We start from the raw sequence: 16,516 nt of genomic DNA, 5'->3' as shown, positions 1-16,516 counted from the left end.
AGAAAAAAGAACCGAGACATTTTGAGGATTTTAGAAGCAGAAGTGACCAAATGAATGGGGTTCCTCCTCTGGGGAGCAGGAGTGTGCTAAAGGTTCTGTTCAGTTTGTTCTGTTTTTTCGTGTTTCTTTGAAATAATAATTTTACCACTTAACAACAGACTCTTTAAATGGTCTCTTTGATGAGACCTTTTTTGAGTTGTTCTTTTCTTTTGCCTCTGAGGCCTCTAATGGTTTTAAGCACAAGAAGCTTGAAGACGGCGTAACACCTGAGGAGTCGCACCCTGGAGCCAGATGGGACTCACCTCTTTCTCCCCACAGATGTGACTGATGGTGGAGCCGGAGGCGGGGCTGGAGGCGGGGCCAATCACAGAGACGATACCCTTCGGGAGGATCTGACACACTGAGAGAAAAAAAACACGTTTGAATAATTTAATATTAATTGTTTTTTTTCTATTTGTTTCTACTCTGGGGAAATCCATCCAACACAATTTCCTACAACATTTTAATTCATGTTTGTGTCAGCTGAAATTTTCTTTTTGCTCTGTCTGGGTCTCCAGCACCTCCTCCTGAGGCGGTTATATCTCTTTAGCCGCTAAGAGCCCCGCTTTTTACAGCTTTTATTCTGAAAGCGACCCCATCTCAGTCAGGAGAGACAACCAGACAATAATATATTTATTAACAATATAGAATAAGGTTGTATTATAATAAAAAGTGAATGTTATACATTTTTGTTCATGGTGCGAGCTCAATCGAGTACTAGGGGGGGCATGAATGAATGCTTGAAATGTAGCTGTTTGAAAATGCTCAGAAATGTTCTTTTTTATTTTTTACTTTTTGTTTGTTTGATTTTATTATTGTTACTTTATTTATTTTATTGTACTTGGGGGTGGGCTCTCATAAGCTTTTGCTTCAGTCTACTCCTTTTGAGCACCATGTGTACTGCTCAAATAAATAAATAATGAAAATAAAAAAATCGAACCCGGCCGATAAGATGTTCGAGGAGGGCGAGATGACTGAGAAGACCACCGCCTTTAAGTTTCATTTTAATGTGACTTTATTGCTTTGAAATATTATAGTTTAACCTTATTCATTACTTATTTTTTACAGTTCTTCATGTTTAGAAATGGACAAAATCAGTCTAAAGTCAGCCTATGGTCCATCATTCACTAAATGAACATCATGCAGTAGACTTGAAACTAGAGACTGAGACCATAAACTCATGTCTACAATGTTTACTGAGGGAATAAATCAAGAGAGAAGTAGAGTCATTTCCTCATAGACGTCTATGGGAGCAGAGGAGTCGCCCCCTGCTGGTCACTACACAGAAGTAGAGTCATTTCCTCATAGACGTCTATGGGAGCAGAGGAGTCGCCCCCTGCTGGTCACTACACAGAAGTAGAGTCATTTCCTCATAGACGTCTATGGGAGCAGAGGAGTCGCCCCCTGCTGGTCACTACACAGAAGTAGAGTCATTTCCTCATAGACGTCTATGGGAGCAGAGGAGTCGCCTCCTGCTGGTCACTACACAGAAGTAGAGTCATTTCCTCATAGACGTCTATGTGAGCAGAGGAGTCGCCCCCTGCTGGTCACTACACAGAAGTAGAGTCATTTCCTCATAAACGTCTATGGGAGCAGAGGAGTCGCCCCCTGCTGGTCACTACACAGAAGTAGAGTCATTTCCTCATAGACGTCTATGGGAGCAGAGGAGTCGCCCCCTGCTGGTCACTACACAGAAGTAGAGTCATTTCCTCATAGACGTCTATGGGAGCAGAGGAGTCGCCTCCTGCTGGTCACTACACAGAAGTAGAGTCATTTCCTCATAGACGTCTATGGGAGCAGAGGAGTCGCCCCCTGCTGGTCACTACACAGAAGTAGAGTCATTTCCTCATAGACGTCTATGGGAGCAGAGGAGTCGCCCCCTGCTGGTCACTACACAGAAGTAGAGTCATTTCCTCATAGACGTCTATGGGAGCAGAGGAGTCGCCTCCTGCTGGTCACTACACAGAAGTAGAGTCATTTCCTCATAGACGTCTATGGGAGCAGAGGAGTCGCCCCCTGCTGGTCACTACACAGAAGTCGAGTCATTTCCTCATAGACGTCTATGGGAGCAGAGGAGTCGCCCCCTGCTGGTCACTACACAGAAGTAGAGTCATTTCCTCATAGACGTCTATGGGAGCAGAGGAGTCGCCTCCTGCTGGTCACTACACAGAAGTAGAGTCATTTCCTCATAGACGTCTATGGGAGCAGAGGAGTCGCCTCCTGCTGGTCACTACACAGAAGTAGAGTCATTTCCTCATAGACGTCTATGGGAGCAGAGGAGTCGCCCCCTGCTGGTCACTACACAGAAGTAGAGTCATTTCCTCATAGACGTCTATGGGAGCAGAGGAGTCGCCTCCTGCTGGTCACTACACAGAAGTAGAGTCATTTCCTCATAGACGTCTATGTGAGCAGAGGAGTCGCCCCCTGCTGGTCACTACACAGAAGTAGAGTCATTTCCTCATAGACGTCTATGGGAGCAGAGGAGTCGCCCCCTGCTGGTCACTACACAGAATTAGAGTCATTTCCTCATAGACGTCTATGGGAGCAGAGGAGTCGCCCCCTGCTGGTCACTACACAGGATGCAGCTTTAACACATGATGGTTGAGTTCACTTTTAAGAGGAGCCCATAAACTAGAAAATGATGAAATTGTTTGTTCTAAGAGGATTTCAGTCACAGTTACATTCACATTCATTCATCAACACCTACTGGTATCAGTGGTGTCGTAGTGGGAGTCCTTCAGCAGCTCGTAGACGTCCACCTCCACCCTCGCCCGGGAGGTGCCCTCCATCAGGCTGTTGATGTTCTCCCTTGCCAGACCCAGCGCCAGACGCTCGCCACGGCCGCAGGCCGACTGGTCGTCCAGGATGGCCGCTTGGGGGAGAGGGGGGGAGGGAGCAAGTAGGGGGTTTGATTTACAGATATAAAATAACCATGATTAAAACCATAATTACAGGTGTTTATAGCATCTCCAGCACTAATTCATGTTAAAAAACTGACACAACGCTGTCATTCTCTACATTATCCTCTCTAATAAGTGACTTTTGCTGCTTTCGTTTTGTTCGTAGTTATTTGCGGGCAGGATGTTTTTTCTGTAGCTGGGAGCAATAACAGCTTTAATATGCACCTCCTCACCCCGAAGACACGAAAGGTAGTTTGGTTCAGGACATAAAATGGGATTCAGAATTCATAAGGGATCACGTTGTGTTCACGTGAGCTCATTGTTTTCTCCGTGTTTGACTTTGACCAATCAGGGAAGGACACGATGTGACAGCTCAAACCGAATCGGTCACAGAGCGTCTGAGTCACGGTTGTCGCGGTAACCATCTCTGATTTCCTAGACCCCCCCCCGCGGGTGGCTGAACTGGACAAGGAGGGGTGGCAGCGGGGATGGGACTCCTGGTGGTGACTACTTCCTTCCACTCATCATCACTTCTCCTGATTGGGGGGTCGAGTACAGCGACACCCACTGTGTGTGTTTGTGACGCCCCGCCCACTTGTGTGATGTCAGCACATGAGGAACCCAGCAGGTGAACAGTGGGATGAGAAGAGGGAGACTCAGAACCAGCCAGTTCCTCTGTGTAACTGCCCCCCCCCTCGTTGTTCAGTAACAGTCCACATGAGTCTCTGACTCAACAAGAGAGTCGAATCTCTGTGACCCCCCAGGAGGTTGTGTAACACTGCTTTTCATCCATAGACGGCTACCCCCCCGATATGTAAAAGAAAATTTTACTTAACTATCAAAGATTTGAATGAAAACAAACTGGTTCATTGATTGATTGCTCTGCATAGCATTGCTAACGCTAGCTCCACAGCTAACAGGAACATAGGGTCCATGACCTCCTCACAGGGGTCATGGAGGAGATCTCACATTAAAAGTCGCTCCACGCTTTGCAGGCTTCAAATTTCTATCAACACGCGTCTCATGTTTAATGAACAGAGCAGAACATATTATTTATTTATCTATTATCTTCTGAAATGCAGAGCAGGAAAAAAGGCACACAGATGAGGGGAGATGAAGAGTCTTCTTCAGTTATAACTGAGGGTCAAAGGTTTCCAAAGGTTTTCCTGCTCCTGCAGCGTGAGAAGTGTTGAGCCCATCTTTGTTTATTATATTTATTACCTTTAATTTTCCAGAAGCAGTCGGTCTGTGGAGATTCTTCGTAGCACGTAAAAGTAGTCGTTTCCACATCCGCACCCTGATTATTTGTATTATTTATATTCATGACCTGCAGCTCTTCAGTCAAATATGGACCTTTGACTGTGGATAGTATAATGAACGTTGACCAAACCAAGCCAGGACATTAATGCCACGTTGTTTATTTGTCTTTAAATGGAAAGTTACTTGATATCCGTTGTCCCTTTTTCTGATTGGTCGGTTTAACCACATGACACACAGTGCTTTATTCATCTCACGCAGACTGCGTTGTAGTATTTAGCAGAGATCTTTCAGGTTCTCTCCTCATCCTTTCTTCACCTCATAATTCATTCGCTGCGTGTCCTGTGATACGTTTGACCTCTGGCTCAGAGCCGTTGGCTTTAGAGGTCGCAAAATGAGACAAATAAAAAGTGACATGTTCGCTTACAAAGTGACTGGAGGCCAGAATTGGAACACATCTGAATTCCTTTTGTAAAGCATTGATGTGGCCGAACCTCCACGTTTATGTTTACTGATGAGCGTGAGCAGTGACGATCACTCATGGGGGGCTGAAGGACACCGATGCTGCTGAATACCTAAACAAGTCACTACAATATTAATGCCCCTGATATTTAATCCTCGCCACTGGAGAGAGAATCTGCTCGATGATTCATCTTCAGCCGCTTCGCTTCTCAACGGAAAATAACAGGAACAGCTGAAAAAAAAAGAGCTTAAAATCCTTCCGTTTAAGAAAAGGCTGAAAACAGCGTTGACATATTGAACCATAGAGAGGAGAGCGGTCTGAGCCAAAGGGAAAGCTTGGATTCACACGCTGGGCTTCCAATAGCGCCTCGTTGGCATCGCTTCACGGGTTGCACCAGGCTCAGGTCCCCTCATGGACCTTTACGTATCCTCCTCACTCACTTTGTTTGTTTGTTGCAGCTGAGCTCAATGAATGAGTGACTCGTCATCGTTGTGCATGAGAGACTTCTGGCACTTTTCTCCTCTGGCATCAGCTTCTCTCAGCGCTGATTTGCCATCTGGGGTTATGGCCGGAGACAAAAGCAACAAATAACAATACCACGAGTGGCTCTAATTAGATCTCATCTGGGTCGGTGCTCAGCGTGACGGAGATGGATCTGCTTCTCGCGCTGCGTGATGGAGAATTACAGCCGACTCCGTCCTGCTGCTGGTGTGAAGTGCTGCTTGTAATTGCTCCGTCTTGTGTAGAAGAACAACGTCCTGAAGCACATTTTGCAGCGGTGCCGTTTTTGTAAACACAACCCAGCGGTTGTTGGCCCCGAGAAGCAGTTTGTGATGCAGTCTGGAGCTCGGATCGCCGGGTTCCACCGACGCCTCGGACTACGTCACCACGGCGCTTCAAAGGCGGAAACACTTCAGGGAACCTCGCAATGTGTTTGTGGGTTAGGGCGTCGGAACAGAATTAGATTTTCCGTCACCTGGGGGGAGATGACTTCACGCTCCTGCAGGAGCCAGAGGGGCTTTGAGGCTGAATCCAACCAACAGCCTCCCTGTACAACATCACAGCTGTATAAAGAAAACCACTGCATCACCACATGTGGATTCAACAGTTCCTCGCATCTTCTCGGGGGCACATGAGCTTCGTCAAATGTTTACACACGTTTAATAATCATTTAATGTTTGCCCTCATGAACAGAAGTTGAGAAGAGTCTCCATGCTTCTCGTCTTCCTTTCACTGTGAAGGTCAGAGTTTGACTGCTGTTATTTCCACTCACCACACACAATGTGTGTGTGTGTGTGTGTGTATGTGCGCGTGGAGACTAGTTATCCTAGTCAGGTTTTAGCAGCAGACCAACAAGTTCCATCAAGTTCAAAATCCTCAACAACAAGACCAATGACTTCAAATCAGGTTTTTCTTCAAAAACGTTTGGATCCAGAACAGCGAGTCTGAGAGATGAGTGAAAAGTCTTTACCCCTAAATGTCAGGACCAAGCTGCACCCCGGCGCCGGTACTCACCCATGCGCACGGCGGAGAGGATGCTGGTCTGGGCCAGGGGGGGCGGGGCCGCGGTCAGCAGCAGGACGGACACGTGGATCCACAGCAGCAGTGCTGGCAGAGCCGGCATCTTCCACTGCTCCTCATGGAGAACGCTCTGCTGGCTGCCTGCACCGCGCCCTGCAGGACAGGAGGGGCACGTCAGCAGGTGCACTCAGGCGCTGGGATCGCATTGTGTGTGTCAAAAGTTACCAGCGCCATGGCAACGCTAGACAACAACTTCATTGCCATAGCGACTACGGTCAAAGTGTCAGAAGAAGAAGAGAAGGAGAAGCTGTGGTTCAGGATTAGCGAGGTGCACATTGGAGACAGTGTGGGACAAGCTGGGGACGAGGACGGACAAGAGGGACCAAAACCAGTCCAAATGAAATATGTTGGCAGTTGAGTTGTGTCCCTTTAAGCCCCCCAGCATCGGGAGTGGATTTGGTTTAACCCACTTCCTGCTCAGTGTAAACCACTTCATCACGAGCCCCCGGACTCATCCACAGAGGGACGACGGCAGGAAGGACAATCGTTTGGTTTCCTGTTGCTCAGCAAAAAAACAACAGACATGCAAAGTCAAACCTTTATTGTGGAGGAGAAGCAATAATGCTGATGAAGGGAAGGAGTGGCTGAAGATGAGAAGCTGCCTCCTTCTTCCTCCTGTTGACTCCTTAGAGATGGCTGGGGGGGGGAATCAGCACATGCGCCAAAAGGTACGAACAAGCCGCACTGAGGTGAAGAACTTCGTTACTTGACACCTCTTCAAATACATGTGGTGTTTTTCACAAACTGCGACCAGTGTGAACAGGAGAAGTAGAACATGATCAGACTAAATAAAGTGTGCTGACATCATCACGGTGACCTCAGTGATGAAGATCCAAATGAATGGGTACAAGGAGGAACAGTTACAGTTCATACGTTCACACGTGACTCTCCACGTGTCCAACATCTCATCAAATGCACCCTTCACCAGGACTCAAATATCCCTCAACATGTCAATTTGATCAAATGTGACAACGTTTTTGATCTTTAAGCTTCAACTCAAGAAACTCTCGAAAATGGCCTCCACCCCCCTGAAGGAGCCTGAACTCACATGCCTGCCTCTCACATGCCATTGTAAACCGTGTCTATGTGATTTTTAATGTTTTCATAGCTGCTTTGTCTACAGAAATCAAACACTGCACATTTTTGTTGTGCGTCATTGTGGACACAGAACAACCTTTGGGAAGTGAAACAAACAAAAACTAAAAGAGACACGGGATACGAAATAAACACTTTTTTTGACTTGACGAGGACAGGGGACAGGGACAGGGGACAGGGACAGAGGATGAGTGGGTGAGGATGAGTGGGTGAGGATGAGTGGGTGAGGATGAGTGGGTGAGGATGAGTGGGTGAGGATGAGTGGGTGAGGATGAGTGGGTGAGGATGAGTGGGTGAGGATGAGTGGGTGAGGCGGCAGCACTGTGAAGGTGACACTAAGGTCTCCTCTGCATCGGGGAATCAGACGGACGGTGAGAGCCAGCGAGGGAAGAACAAACTGCACCGTCAGCACTTATAGAGGAGGAAGAGGAGGAAGAGGAGGAAGAGGAGGAAGAGGAGGGCCTTCATGTCAATTGGAGTGGAAGCGGGGAGAGATGGAGGGGGTGTGGGTGTTTGTGAGGGAGGAGATGGAAAGGTAAAAGAAGAGGAAGCAGACACTAAACTAAATGACCATTCCAGAACTACAGAAACAACTTCCTGTCAGCTGACTGTATTTACTCATTTTAGTTCTGCTAATGAATGAGTGCTATCAACGGGACTGGTATCTGACCATTTCATGTGACTTTGTGTAGATACAACAAAGTAACACAAGCCTCCCGGATGGAGAAACGGTTTTTAATCATCTTGTTGTGGGATTACCATCATCTCCTCTGCTACGACACCAGGGTGCTTCTCTAGAGAGACTCAGATGAGCAGATCTCAGCTCTGTGGAGAGCAGCGTGCTTCAATGTCAAAGAGTGACCTTCAGCAGAGAGAAAGAGGCTGAGAGGGAGGGAGGGAGGGAGAGAATATCAGCGATCCTCCCTCCTCTGCGTGGAAGACAAAGCTCAGAGGGACCGAGTCTGAAATATCATCAACACTTTAGCTGTCAGGGTTCCTCCTCTGGGATCTTTTTTTTCATTTGATCATTCAACAATTGCTAATATAATGGAAACATGAGAAACATTTATTCATCATATTTGGGCACTGCTTCATCGAAGTGTTTTAATTATAATCATCATTTTACTATGAAGCATCTTTAAAAGAGCAACACAAGTACCTTTTAATCAAATTAAAGAATGTGTTACGCATTCAAAGGTTTAATTGCACTAGCTAATTAAAAAGGTAATTAGTTTTTTGTTAAGTTGTTTCTTAAAAAACAAACCACCATGTTTCACTGTTAACGAGGCATCGGTTCTTCACAGCTTCCCCTCTGGTTCTGATTCTTCTAAGAACAGAAGCTTCACCCCCCCGATGGGACTCGCCGCGCGTTGGAGGCACTTTTCTCTCCTGTGGTGGATTCGATCGAACTTTCGTTGTAGAAACTCAAAGCCGACTGCGTCCCGACGGGTTCACGAGCCGCCGCATAAATATTGATTCACCGTCAATTAAGCCGTTATAAATCCTTCAAACAACACGGCACCTTATCAGCAAGCCTCCTTCCCCCCTCCCTTGGTCTCTCCTTCCCCAGCAGAGGAACCCACAAAGTGACTGACAGTCCCTCCTCAGTCTCTCCTCAGTCCCTCCTCTGGACCTCCTCATAGACCTCCTCATGGACCTCCTCATGGACCCCCCCCCCGGCCTTTCACAGGCTGCAGGATGGAAACGTGAGCACTGCAATACTCGGCTGTCAGGATGCTGTGGTCCTTCTCATCCTCTCCACCATCCTCTTCCTGCGCTGCTTTGTTTCCGTGGCAACACGTCCTTGCTGCGCGGAGCAGACACTGATGGACATCTAACTGTAGCTGTGAGTCACAAGCTAAAGATGACGTGAGTGAGTGCTACACGCTGGTTCTGGAGGATCTGAGGTGTGTTGAGTTAAAGCTCTCCTCTGGGTGCAGTTAACGAATGTGTTTAATATAATGAAATGTGTTGTTGTGTGACAGGGTTCTTCTCTCTCTCCCTGTATAGTGAACTCAGCTGGAGAACATCAGGATGGGTGGACGACAGAGGACACACGGAGGAGCAGAGAGAAAATACAGAAGTGGTAAATGAAGATCGCAAAAAGAAGTTGACAACAACTCCAAACTGTTGTCTTCCATCTCCTTGCTTTCAGAGCTTTTGATCAAGGTGAATAAATAAAGATAAAGGCTGGAGGAGAATCTCCTTAAAGCACATGCATCAGGCTCGGCCTCCTCATCTCCTCCTCATCTCCTCGTGAACCAGAGGGACTCAGACAACCGCCAACAAACACTCAAAAGAAGCCGAGTGTCCTGGACGCCTCGGAGCGAAGGAGAAGAAGAAGAGAAGAAGATGAAGAGAAGAAGAGGAGCAGGAGAAGAGGAGCAGGAGAAGAGGAGCAGGAGAAGAGGAGCAGGAGAAGAGGAGCAAGCAGCGGCTCGTCACAGAGAGGGAGCCGTGTTGCAAGTGCATTTCCACTTAGATACAAACAAGATACAAAGATACAAAGTAACAAGAAAGTACATTTTTCATCAAATAAGCAGTTTCAAAACATGTTATAGAAAAGTGCCATTGTAAGTACAGTTTAAGTGCTATCATTTGTTAGTGCTACGGTTTGCTAGTGTTTTAGTCGAGGTAGAGTCTAAAAAGGTGTGTCTTGAGTTTGAAGATGTAAAGGCTCTCTGTGGTCCTGATGTCATCAGAGACCTCATTCCACCATCTGGGAGCCAGGTACACTCTCACTCTCACACACACACACACACACACACACACACACACACACACACACACACACACACACACACACACACACACACACACACACACACACTCTCTCTGTCCACGAGGCTCTGAATTATTCCTGTTTGAGGTGAAAACAGCTGCTGAACTCCATCACAGCTGGTGGAGTAACACTGAGTCACGATGAAAGAAAAGCGTGTTACCATTGATTTCTGTTCATAAGGGGTGAAAATCTAGAATTCTTCTTGAACAACTGCTTTCTTTTGTTAGTGACAATTTCGTCCCATAAAGCAACAGTTTCTCATTTTATTGCTTTGATTGCGGCTGTGAGTGCTTTGTGGAATCCAAACCCTCCCATACGAAATGTACAGTGGGTCAGAACGTGGGCCGTCAAGAAGCCGCGTTGTGTTTTTCCTCCAGTTCCTTCTTCTGCTGCCCGTCACACGCCACCCACCACCGGGAGAAGTGACCCCCCCACCACCACCCTCTGGCTAACAGCCCCAAGTGTCCCTCGGCGTTGGGTCTGGAAACAACGGCTTGTTGTTGAGGAGTACTTTTAAATCGCCTCCACTTGTCAGCATGGGGCGGCTGCTGATGTTCCATCTGGAGTTCGAGATGACAATGAAGACCAACCCTTTGGACCCAGAGAGATTATGTGCAGAGGATCCATGGCCCCCACAGCATAATCACAGAGAGAAGAAAAGCAAGGAGGAAAGACCTGTCAGCCAACGTTAATGCTGCGGTGGAGAGGCAGGAAGAGAAGACCCAGGCGTGTCAATCGGAAGACGTCGCCCGTTAATCACACGTGTCATTTTCCCACAAGGCACTGCAGCTGGTAACTATGTTCTCTTACTCTTATGTTCCTTCTACCCCAGATCTACCCCTCCCCTCCGACAGGTAAATGAGAGAGAGACAGTTCATGAGGTAGAGACAGGTAAATGAGAGAGAGGCTGTGAAACTGCTTTGTATAATAATCTTACCAAGGAGAATTATAACAATAAAAATACAACAAAATGATGAAAAAATAATGATGAAGTAGCTCCCTGATTAGACTTAATCCTGAAGGACATTTTTCATGATGCTTCAGGTTCTCCTCAAGTGCTCAGTTATGTTTAGATAACAAAAGAAAATAGTGGTAGTTTGGGAAATAAATAAATAGTATTTTTGTCTATAACAGAAATTGAAAAACTACAAGAAATCAAATACAAGAGTCAGAACTACAGAGGTCAGACTACAGGAGTCAAACTACAGGAGTCAGACTACAGGAGTCAAACTACAGGAGTCAGACTACAGGAGTCAAACTACAGGAGTCAAACTACAGGAGTCAGACTACAGGAGTCAGACTACAGGAGTCAGACTACAGGAGTCAAACTACAGGAGTCAGACTACAGGAGTCAGACTACAGGAGTCAAACTACAGGAGTCAGACTACAGGAGTCAGACTACAGGAGTCAAACTACAGGAGTCAGACTACAGGAGTCAGACTACAGGAGTCAGACTACAGGAGTCAAACTACAGGAGTCAGACTACAGGAGTCAGACTACAGGAGTCAAACTACAGGAGTCAGACTACAGGAGTCAGACTACAGGAGTCAGACTACAGGAGTCAGACTACAGGAGTCAGACTACAGGAGTCAAACTACAGGAGTCAGACTACAGGAGTCAAACTACAGGAGTCAGACTACAGGAGTCAGACTACAGGAGTCAAACTACAGGAGTCAAACTACAGGAGTCAGACTACAGGAGTCAAACTACAGGAGTCAGACTACAGGAGTCAGACTACAGGAGTCAAACTACAGGAGTCAGACTACAGGAGTCAAACTACAGGAGTCAGACTACAGGAGTCAAACTACAGGAGTGAGACTACAGGAGTCAAACTACAGGAGTGAGACTACAGGAGTCAGACTACAGGAACTACAGGAGTCAAACTACAGGAGTCAAACTACAGGAGTCAGACTACAGGAGTCAGACTACAGGAGTCAGACTACAGGAGTCAAACTACAGGAGTCAGACTACAGGAGTCAAACTACAGGAGTCAGACTACAGGAGTCAGACTACAGGAGTCAGACTACAGGAGTCAGACTACAGGAGTCAAACTACAGGAGTCAGACTACAGGAGTCAAACTACAGGAGTCAGACTACAGGAGTCAAACTACAGGAGTCAGACTACAGGACAGCCCTTTCTCTTGCTCCTTTTCTTCCACTGATTATTTACAGCTGAGTGGAGCTTGAGACGGCTGAGCAGGTGTATGTGTGTAGGTGTGTAGGTGTTTATGTGTGTGTGTGTGTGTGTGTGTGTCTGTGTGTGAGGCCTTTGAAGTCAGCCGGTTCGGAGGAGAAGGAGAATCAGAGATGGAGGGCTTTGTCCTTCACAGTGAAGACGCCCCCCCCCTCCACCCCCCTCTGCTCAGTAAACCCAGGGTAACAGAGAGGATGACACAGCGTGGACGGTGACAACTAAGGGTTCTGAGTGACAACAGCTGCAAGACACACACACACACACACACACACACACACAAGAACACACACACACACACACACGGCGACAGCTCTTTACTCCGCCGAGAGGCAGCAGGAAGAGGACGAGTCTGCTCAGAAGGGTTCATAATAACTAAAGAGATTCATGTGTGTTGAACCTGGAGGATTTTTTTCAATTGGATTTGAATCACGTCGATGGACTTCACTCAGTAATCCTCCTCCTCCTCCTCCTCCTCCTCCTCCTCCTCTTCCTCTTCCTCTGGGGTGGAGATCATGTGAGTTGCAGGCTTCAGGAGAAGCTTCTTTTCCACATTTAGGATGATGACTCACACAAATCTATTGCTGCTTTCTTTCAAAAGTTTCATGACCTTTTGTGGAATTTCCTCTTCATAGTTGGTGTGTTGAAAGACCTCAACTTTATCGACACCATGTTGAGGATGACGTTTCGTCTGCAGCATTATTCAGATAACACGACGCACACTCACCAAGGCAGCAGCTTTCATGCTAAGCTAAGCTAACCACACACATGGAGGTTCTTAAGAATGTTGTGCTGTTGCTTTAAGGGACGAATCCTGAGAAACAAAGTGAGGGAGAAGGGGGGGATTTATTCTTCCTCTTTAAAATGAGAGAATTGGGATGAAAAGAGGAAATAGATCTGTGGTGGTGGGGTGTGATTAGCTCAGCTGCAGGGGGGGAGAGCTGGGAGGAGGGGTGCAGGGAACGGTGCCGGCAGGTAATAAGCGCAGCTGGGAGGCATTTAACTGATTGTCTCCCTGTGCTTAAGAACAGTGAGCAGGTCTGGAGAGAGACGCTGAACCCGGCACACAGAGCTCGGAACGCAGGAGCGAGCGCGGGTGGAGCGAGAGCGACGGCGTGCAACCCAAAAGAAATAACAAAATAACAAAATAAGGAAATAAAGAAATATTGAACTGAGCTGCCTGGTGTCCGCGTGTCACTCCCTCGGGATCTCTGCTACAGTGGCACCCAACTAAGGAATGGAACCCGGCGATCACCACGCGGAGGGGATGGCGCAGCCGGCGGTCACGCTCGGGCGGATGCTGGGCGAGATCGCCGCAATGCAGCGTGAGCAGGCCGAGTCTAACCGGCACTTTCTGGGGGCGCTCCAAGCCCAGACGGATCGGCAGACCCGGGTGTTAGAGCAGTTGGTGGCCCGGCCAATCGCGGCAGCACCGCCGACGGGTCCCCCGGCGTACGCGGGGGTGGTGCTGCACAAGATGACGCCGGCGGACGAGGTGCAGTCGTACTTGGAGATGTTCGAGGCGATGGCGGGGGCGTGCGGGTGGCCGGCGGACGAATGGGCGATCCGCCTGCTGCCACTGCTGACCGGGGAGGCGCAGACGGCAGCCCTGGGTCTGCCACCCGGGGCGAGGCATGACTACGCCGGGGTGAAGAAGGCCATCATGGACCGGCTGGGGCTCTCCCCCGAGGACCACAGGAGGCGTTTCCGGGAAGCGAGGCTGGGGCCGGAGGAACGTCCATTCGCCTTCGCTCAGCGGCTACGAGACGCGGCCAACAGGTGGCTGCAGCCGGGGGGCGCGGGCGGAGCACCGGCGGTGGTGGAGAAAGTGGTGGTGGAGCAGTTTCTGCAAGGGCTGCCGCCGCGGACCTCGTCGTGGGTCCAGTACCACCGCCCGGCGACGTTGGAGGCCGCGGTCACCCTGGCGGAGGACCACCTGGCGGTTCACCCCGGCGGACGGGGCGACGGCGGACGCCCGCCCGCGTCACCGCAACCAGTCCCCACGCCGCGAAGGAGGACCCAGCAGCCGGCCGCGGCGTGGCCCCTGCCGACGCCGCGATCACCAGCTCGTACCAGGGGGGCCGACCATGCGGAACCGACCGGGGCCGACACTCTTCCCGACCCGCCGAGAGCGCCTCAACCGCCAGGGCAGGAGTGTTGGAGGTGCGGGCAGCCCGGGCACTACCGGCGGGAGTGCCCACTGATGGAGGTGGGCCAGACGGTGAGGGTTGCCGGACCTCCAACACCCTCCCCCGGTCCGGGAGCGACGTACTGCGTTCCGGTAAGGATCCAGGGGGGTACATACCAGGCGATGGTGGATTCGGGCTGCACGCAGTCCATGATCCACCAGAGGCTGGTTCGACCCGGGGCATTGGTGGAGGCATCGCGGGTGTGTATTAAGTGTGTGCATGGGGATGTTCACGACTACCCAGTGGTACCGGTAGAGATTAGGTTTGGGGGTAAAAAGCATAAGATAAAGGTTGCGGTTAGCTCCCGCCTTACGCACCCCCTAATCTTGGGGACGGACTGGGCAGGGTTTCATAAGCTAGCGGGGCAGTGTGCGGGGGTGCGATCACGATCAGCAGGGACATGCGGGATGTGTGCGGTGCTCAGTGGTGACGCGAGGTTGTCCGACACTGCAGACAGGGACGGGGAACCGACGGAGCCTCCCACGGAGACTCCGCGGGCTCCCGAATTACGCTCCATGGAAGATTTTCCACTGGAACAGTCTCGTGATGATACTCTACGCTCTGCCTTCGACCAGGTGATACGTATTGATGGTCACATGGTGCGCCCTGACACCGCATTATCATACCCGCACTTTTCATTGATCAGGGACAGGTTATACAGAGTGAGTCGTGACACTCGTACAGGTCAGGAGAACACCCAGTTGGTAATACCAAAAAGCCGTCGGGAAATAATTTTCCAGGCGGCTCACTATAACCCGATGGCGGGCCACATGGGTAGTGACAAAACTATGGACCGGATAACGGCCCGATTTTACTGGCCAGGCATTTGGGCGGATGTGCGCCGATGGTGCGCGTCCTGCCCGCAATGTCAGCTAGTGAACCAGCCGGCCATTCCGAGAGCGCCGCTGCGACCGCTCCCGTTAATGGAGGTGCCGTTCGAGCGCTTAGGTATGGACCTTATCGGGCCGTTTCACCGTAGTGCACGGGGATATCGCTTTGTGCTAGTTCTGGTGGATTACGCAACACGATATCCCGAGGCAGTGCCATTGCGCAACATCTCCGCGAGGAGTGTTGCGCAGGCGCTGTTTCAGGTCATCTCCCGCGTTGGAATCCCGAAAGAGATTCTGACGGACCAGGGCACCTCGTTCATGTCACGTACACTGCGGGAACTTTACGAATTACTGGGAGTTAAGTCTATTCGGACCAGCGTCTATCACCCCCAGACCGACGGGCTGGTGGAGCGGCTGAATAAAACCTTAAAATCCATGATTCGTAAGTTCATTCACGATGATGAACGTCATTGGGATAAATGGCTTGATCCTCTGTTGTTTGCAGTACGGGAGGTGCCTCAGGCCTCCACGGGATTTTCTCCCTTTGAGCTGCTGTTTGGCAGGAAACCACGGGGGGTGCTCGACCTGCTTAAGGAACACTGGGAGGAGGGTCCGAGCCCCGGTAAGAACGAGATTCAATACGTCCTGGACCTGCGAGCCAAACTCCACACACTGGGTGAGTTGTCACGTGAGAATTTGCTCCAGGCCCAGGAGCGTCAACAACGGCTGTACAACAGAGGAGCAAAGCTGAGACAATTTACACCGGGAGAAAAAGTTCTTGTATTGCTTCCTTCCTCCAGCTCAAAACTCCTCGCCAGGTGGCAAGGGCCCTTCGAGGTCACACGGCGGGTGGGGGACGTCGACTATGAGGTGGTGCGATCTGACAGGGGCGGAGCTACGCAGATCTACCACCTCAACCTCCTCAAACAGTGGAGGGAGGCGGAGTCTGTTTCGCTGGTGTCCGCAGTAGCTGAGAGAGAGGAGCTGGGGCCCGAGGTTTCTAAGTCCACCGATCCGACCCGGCTCCACTTCGATGCCCATCTCTCTGCGGCCCAGAAAACGGACTTAGCCCGGTTGCAAAGTCAGTTTAATGATGTGTTCTCTCTCCTGCCAGGTCGCACGGACCTCATAGCGCACCACATTGAGACGTCCCCGGGCGTGACCGTGCGAACACGGCCCTACAGGTTAC

General features: G+C 49.8%; 1 protein-coding gene across 1 annotated transcript in view; it reads right to left on the bottom strand.

Annotated features, from left to right (window-relative positions):
- The window catches only part of LOC119218930 (glutamate receptor ionotropic, kainate 5-like), a 49,757-nt gene that overhangs the window by 19,054 nt on the left and 14,187 nt on the right, over positions 1-16,516 (bottom strand). The window contains exons 2-4 of the mRNA XM_037473724.2: positions 6,175-6,333; positions 2,747-2,911; positions 303-400 (exon numbers count right to left, since the gene is read on the bottom strand). Coding sequence (XP_037329621.2) covers positions 303-400; positions 2,747-2,911; positions 6,175-6,283 — 372 coding nt within the window. The 5' untranslated portion in view covers positions 6,284-6,333. The remainder of the gene's footprint in view (positions 1-302; positions 401-2,746; positions 2,912-6,174; positions 6,334-16,516) is intronic.

The sequence above is a fragment of the Pungitius pungitius genome, chromosome 17 (genome assembly GCF_949316345.1).
Source record: "Pungitius pungitius chromosome 17, fPunPun2.1, whole genome shotgun sequence".
NCBI lineage: Eukaryota > Metazoa > Chordata > Actinopteri > Perciformes > Gasterosteidae > Pungitius > Pungitius pungitius.
Note: the sequence above shows the minus strand (reverse complement) of the source record. Positions and strands in the feature narration are given on the sequence as shown.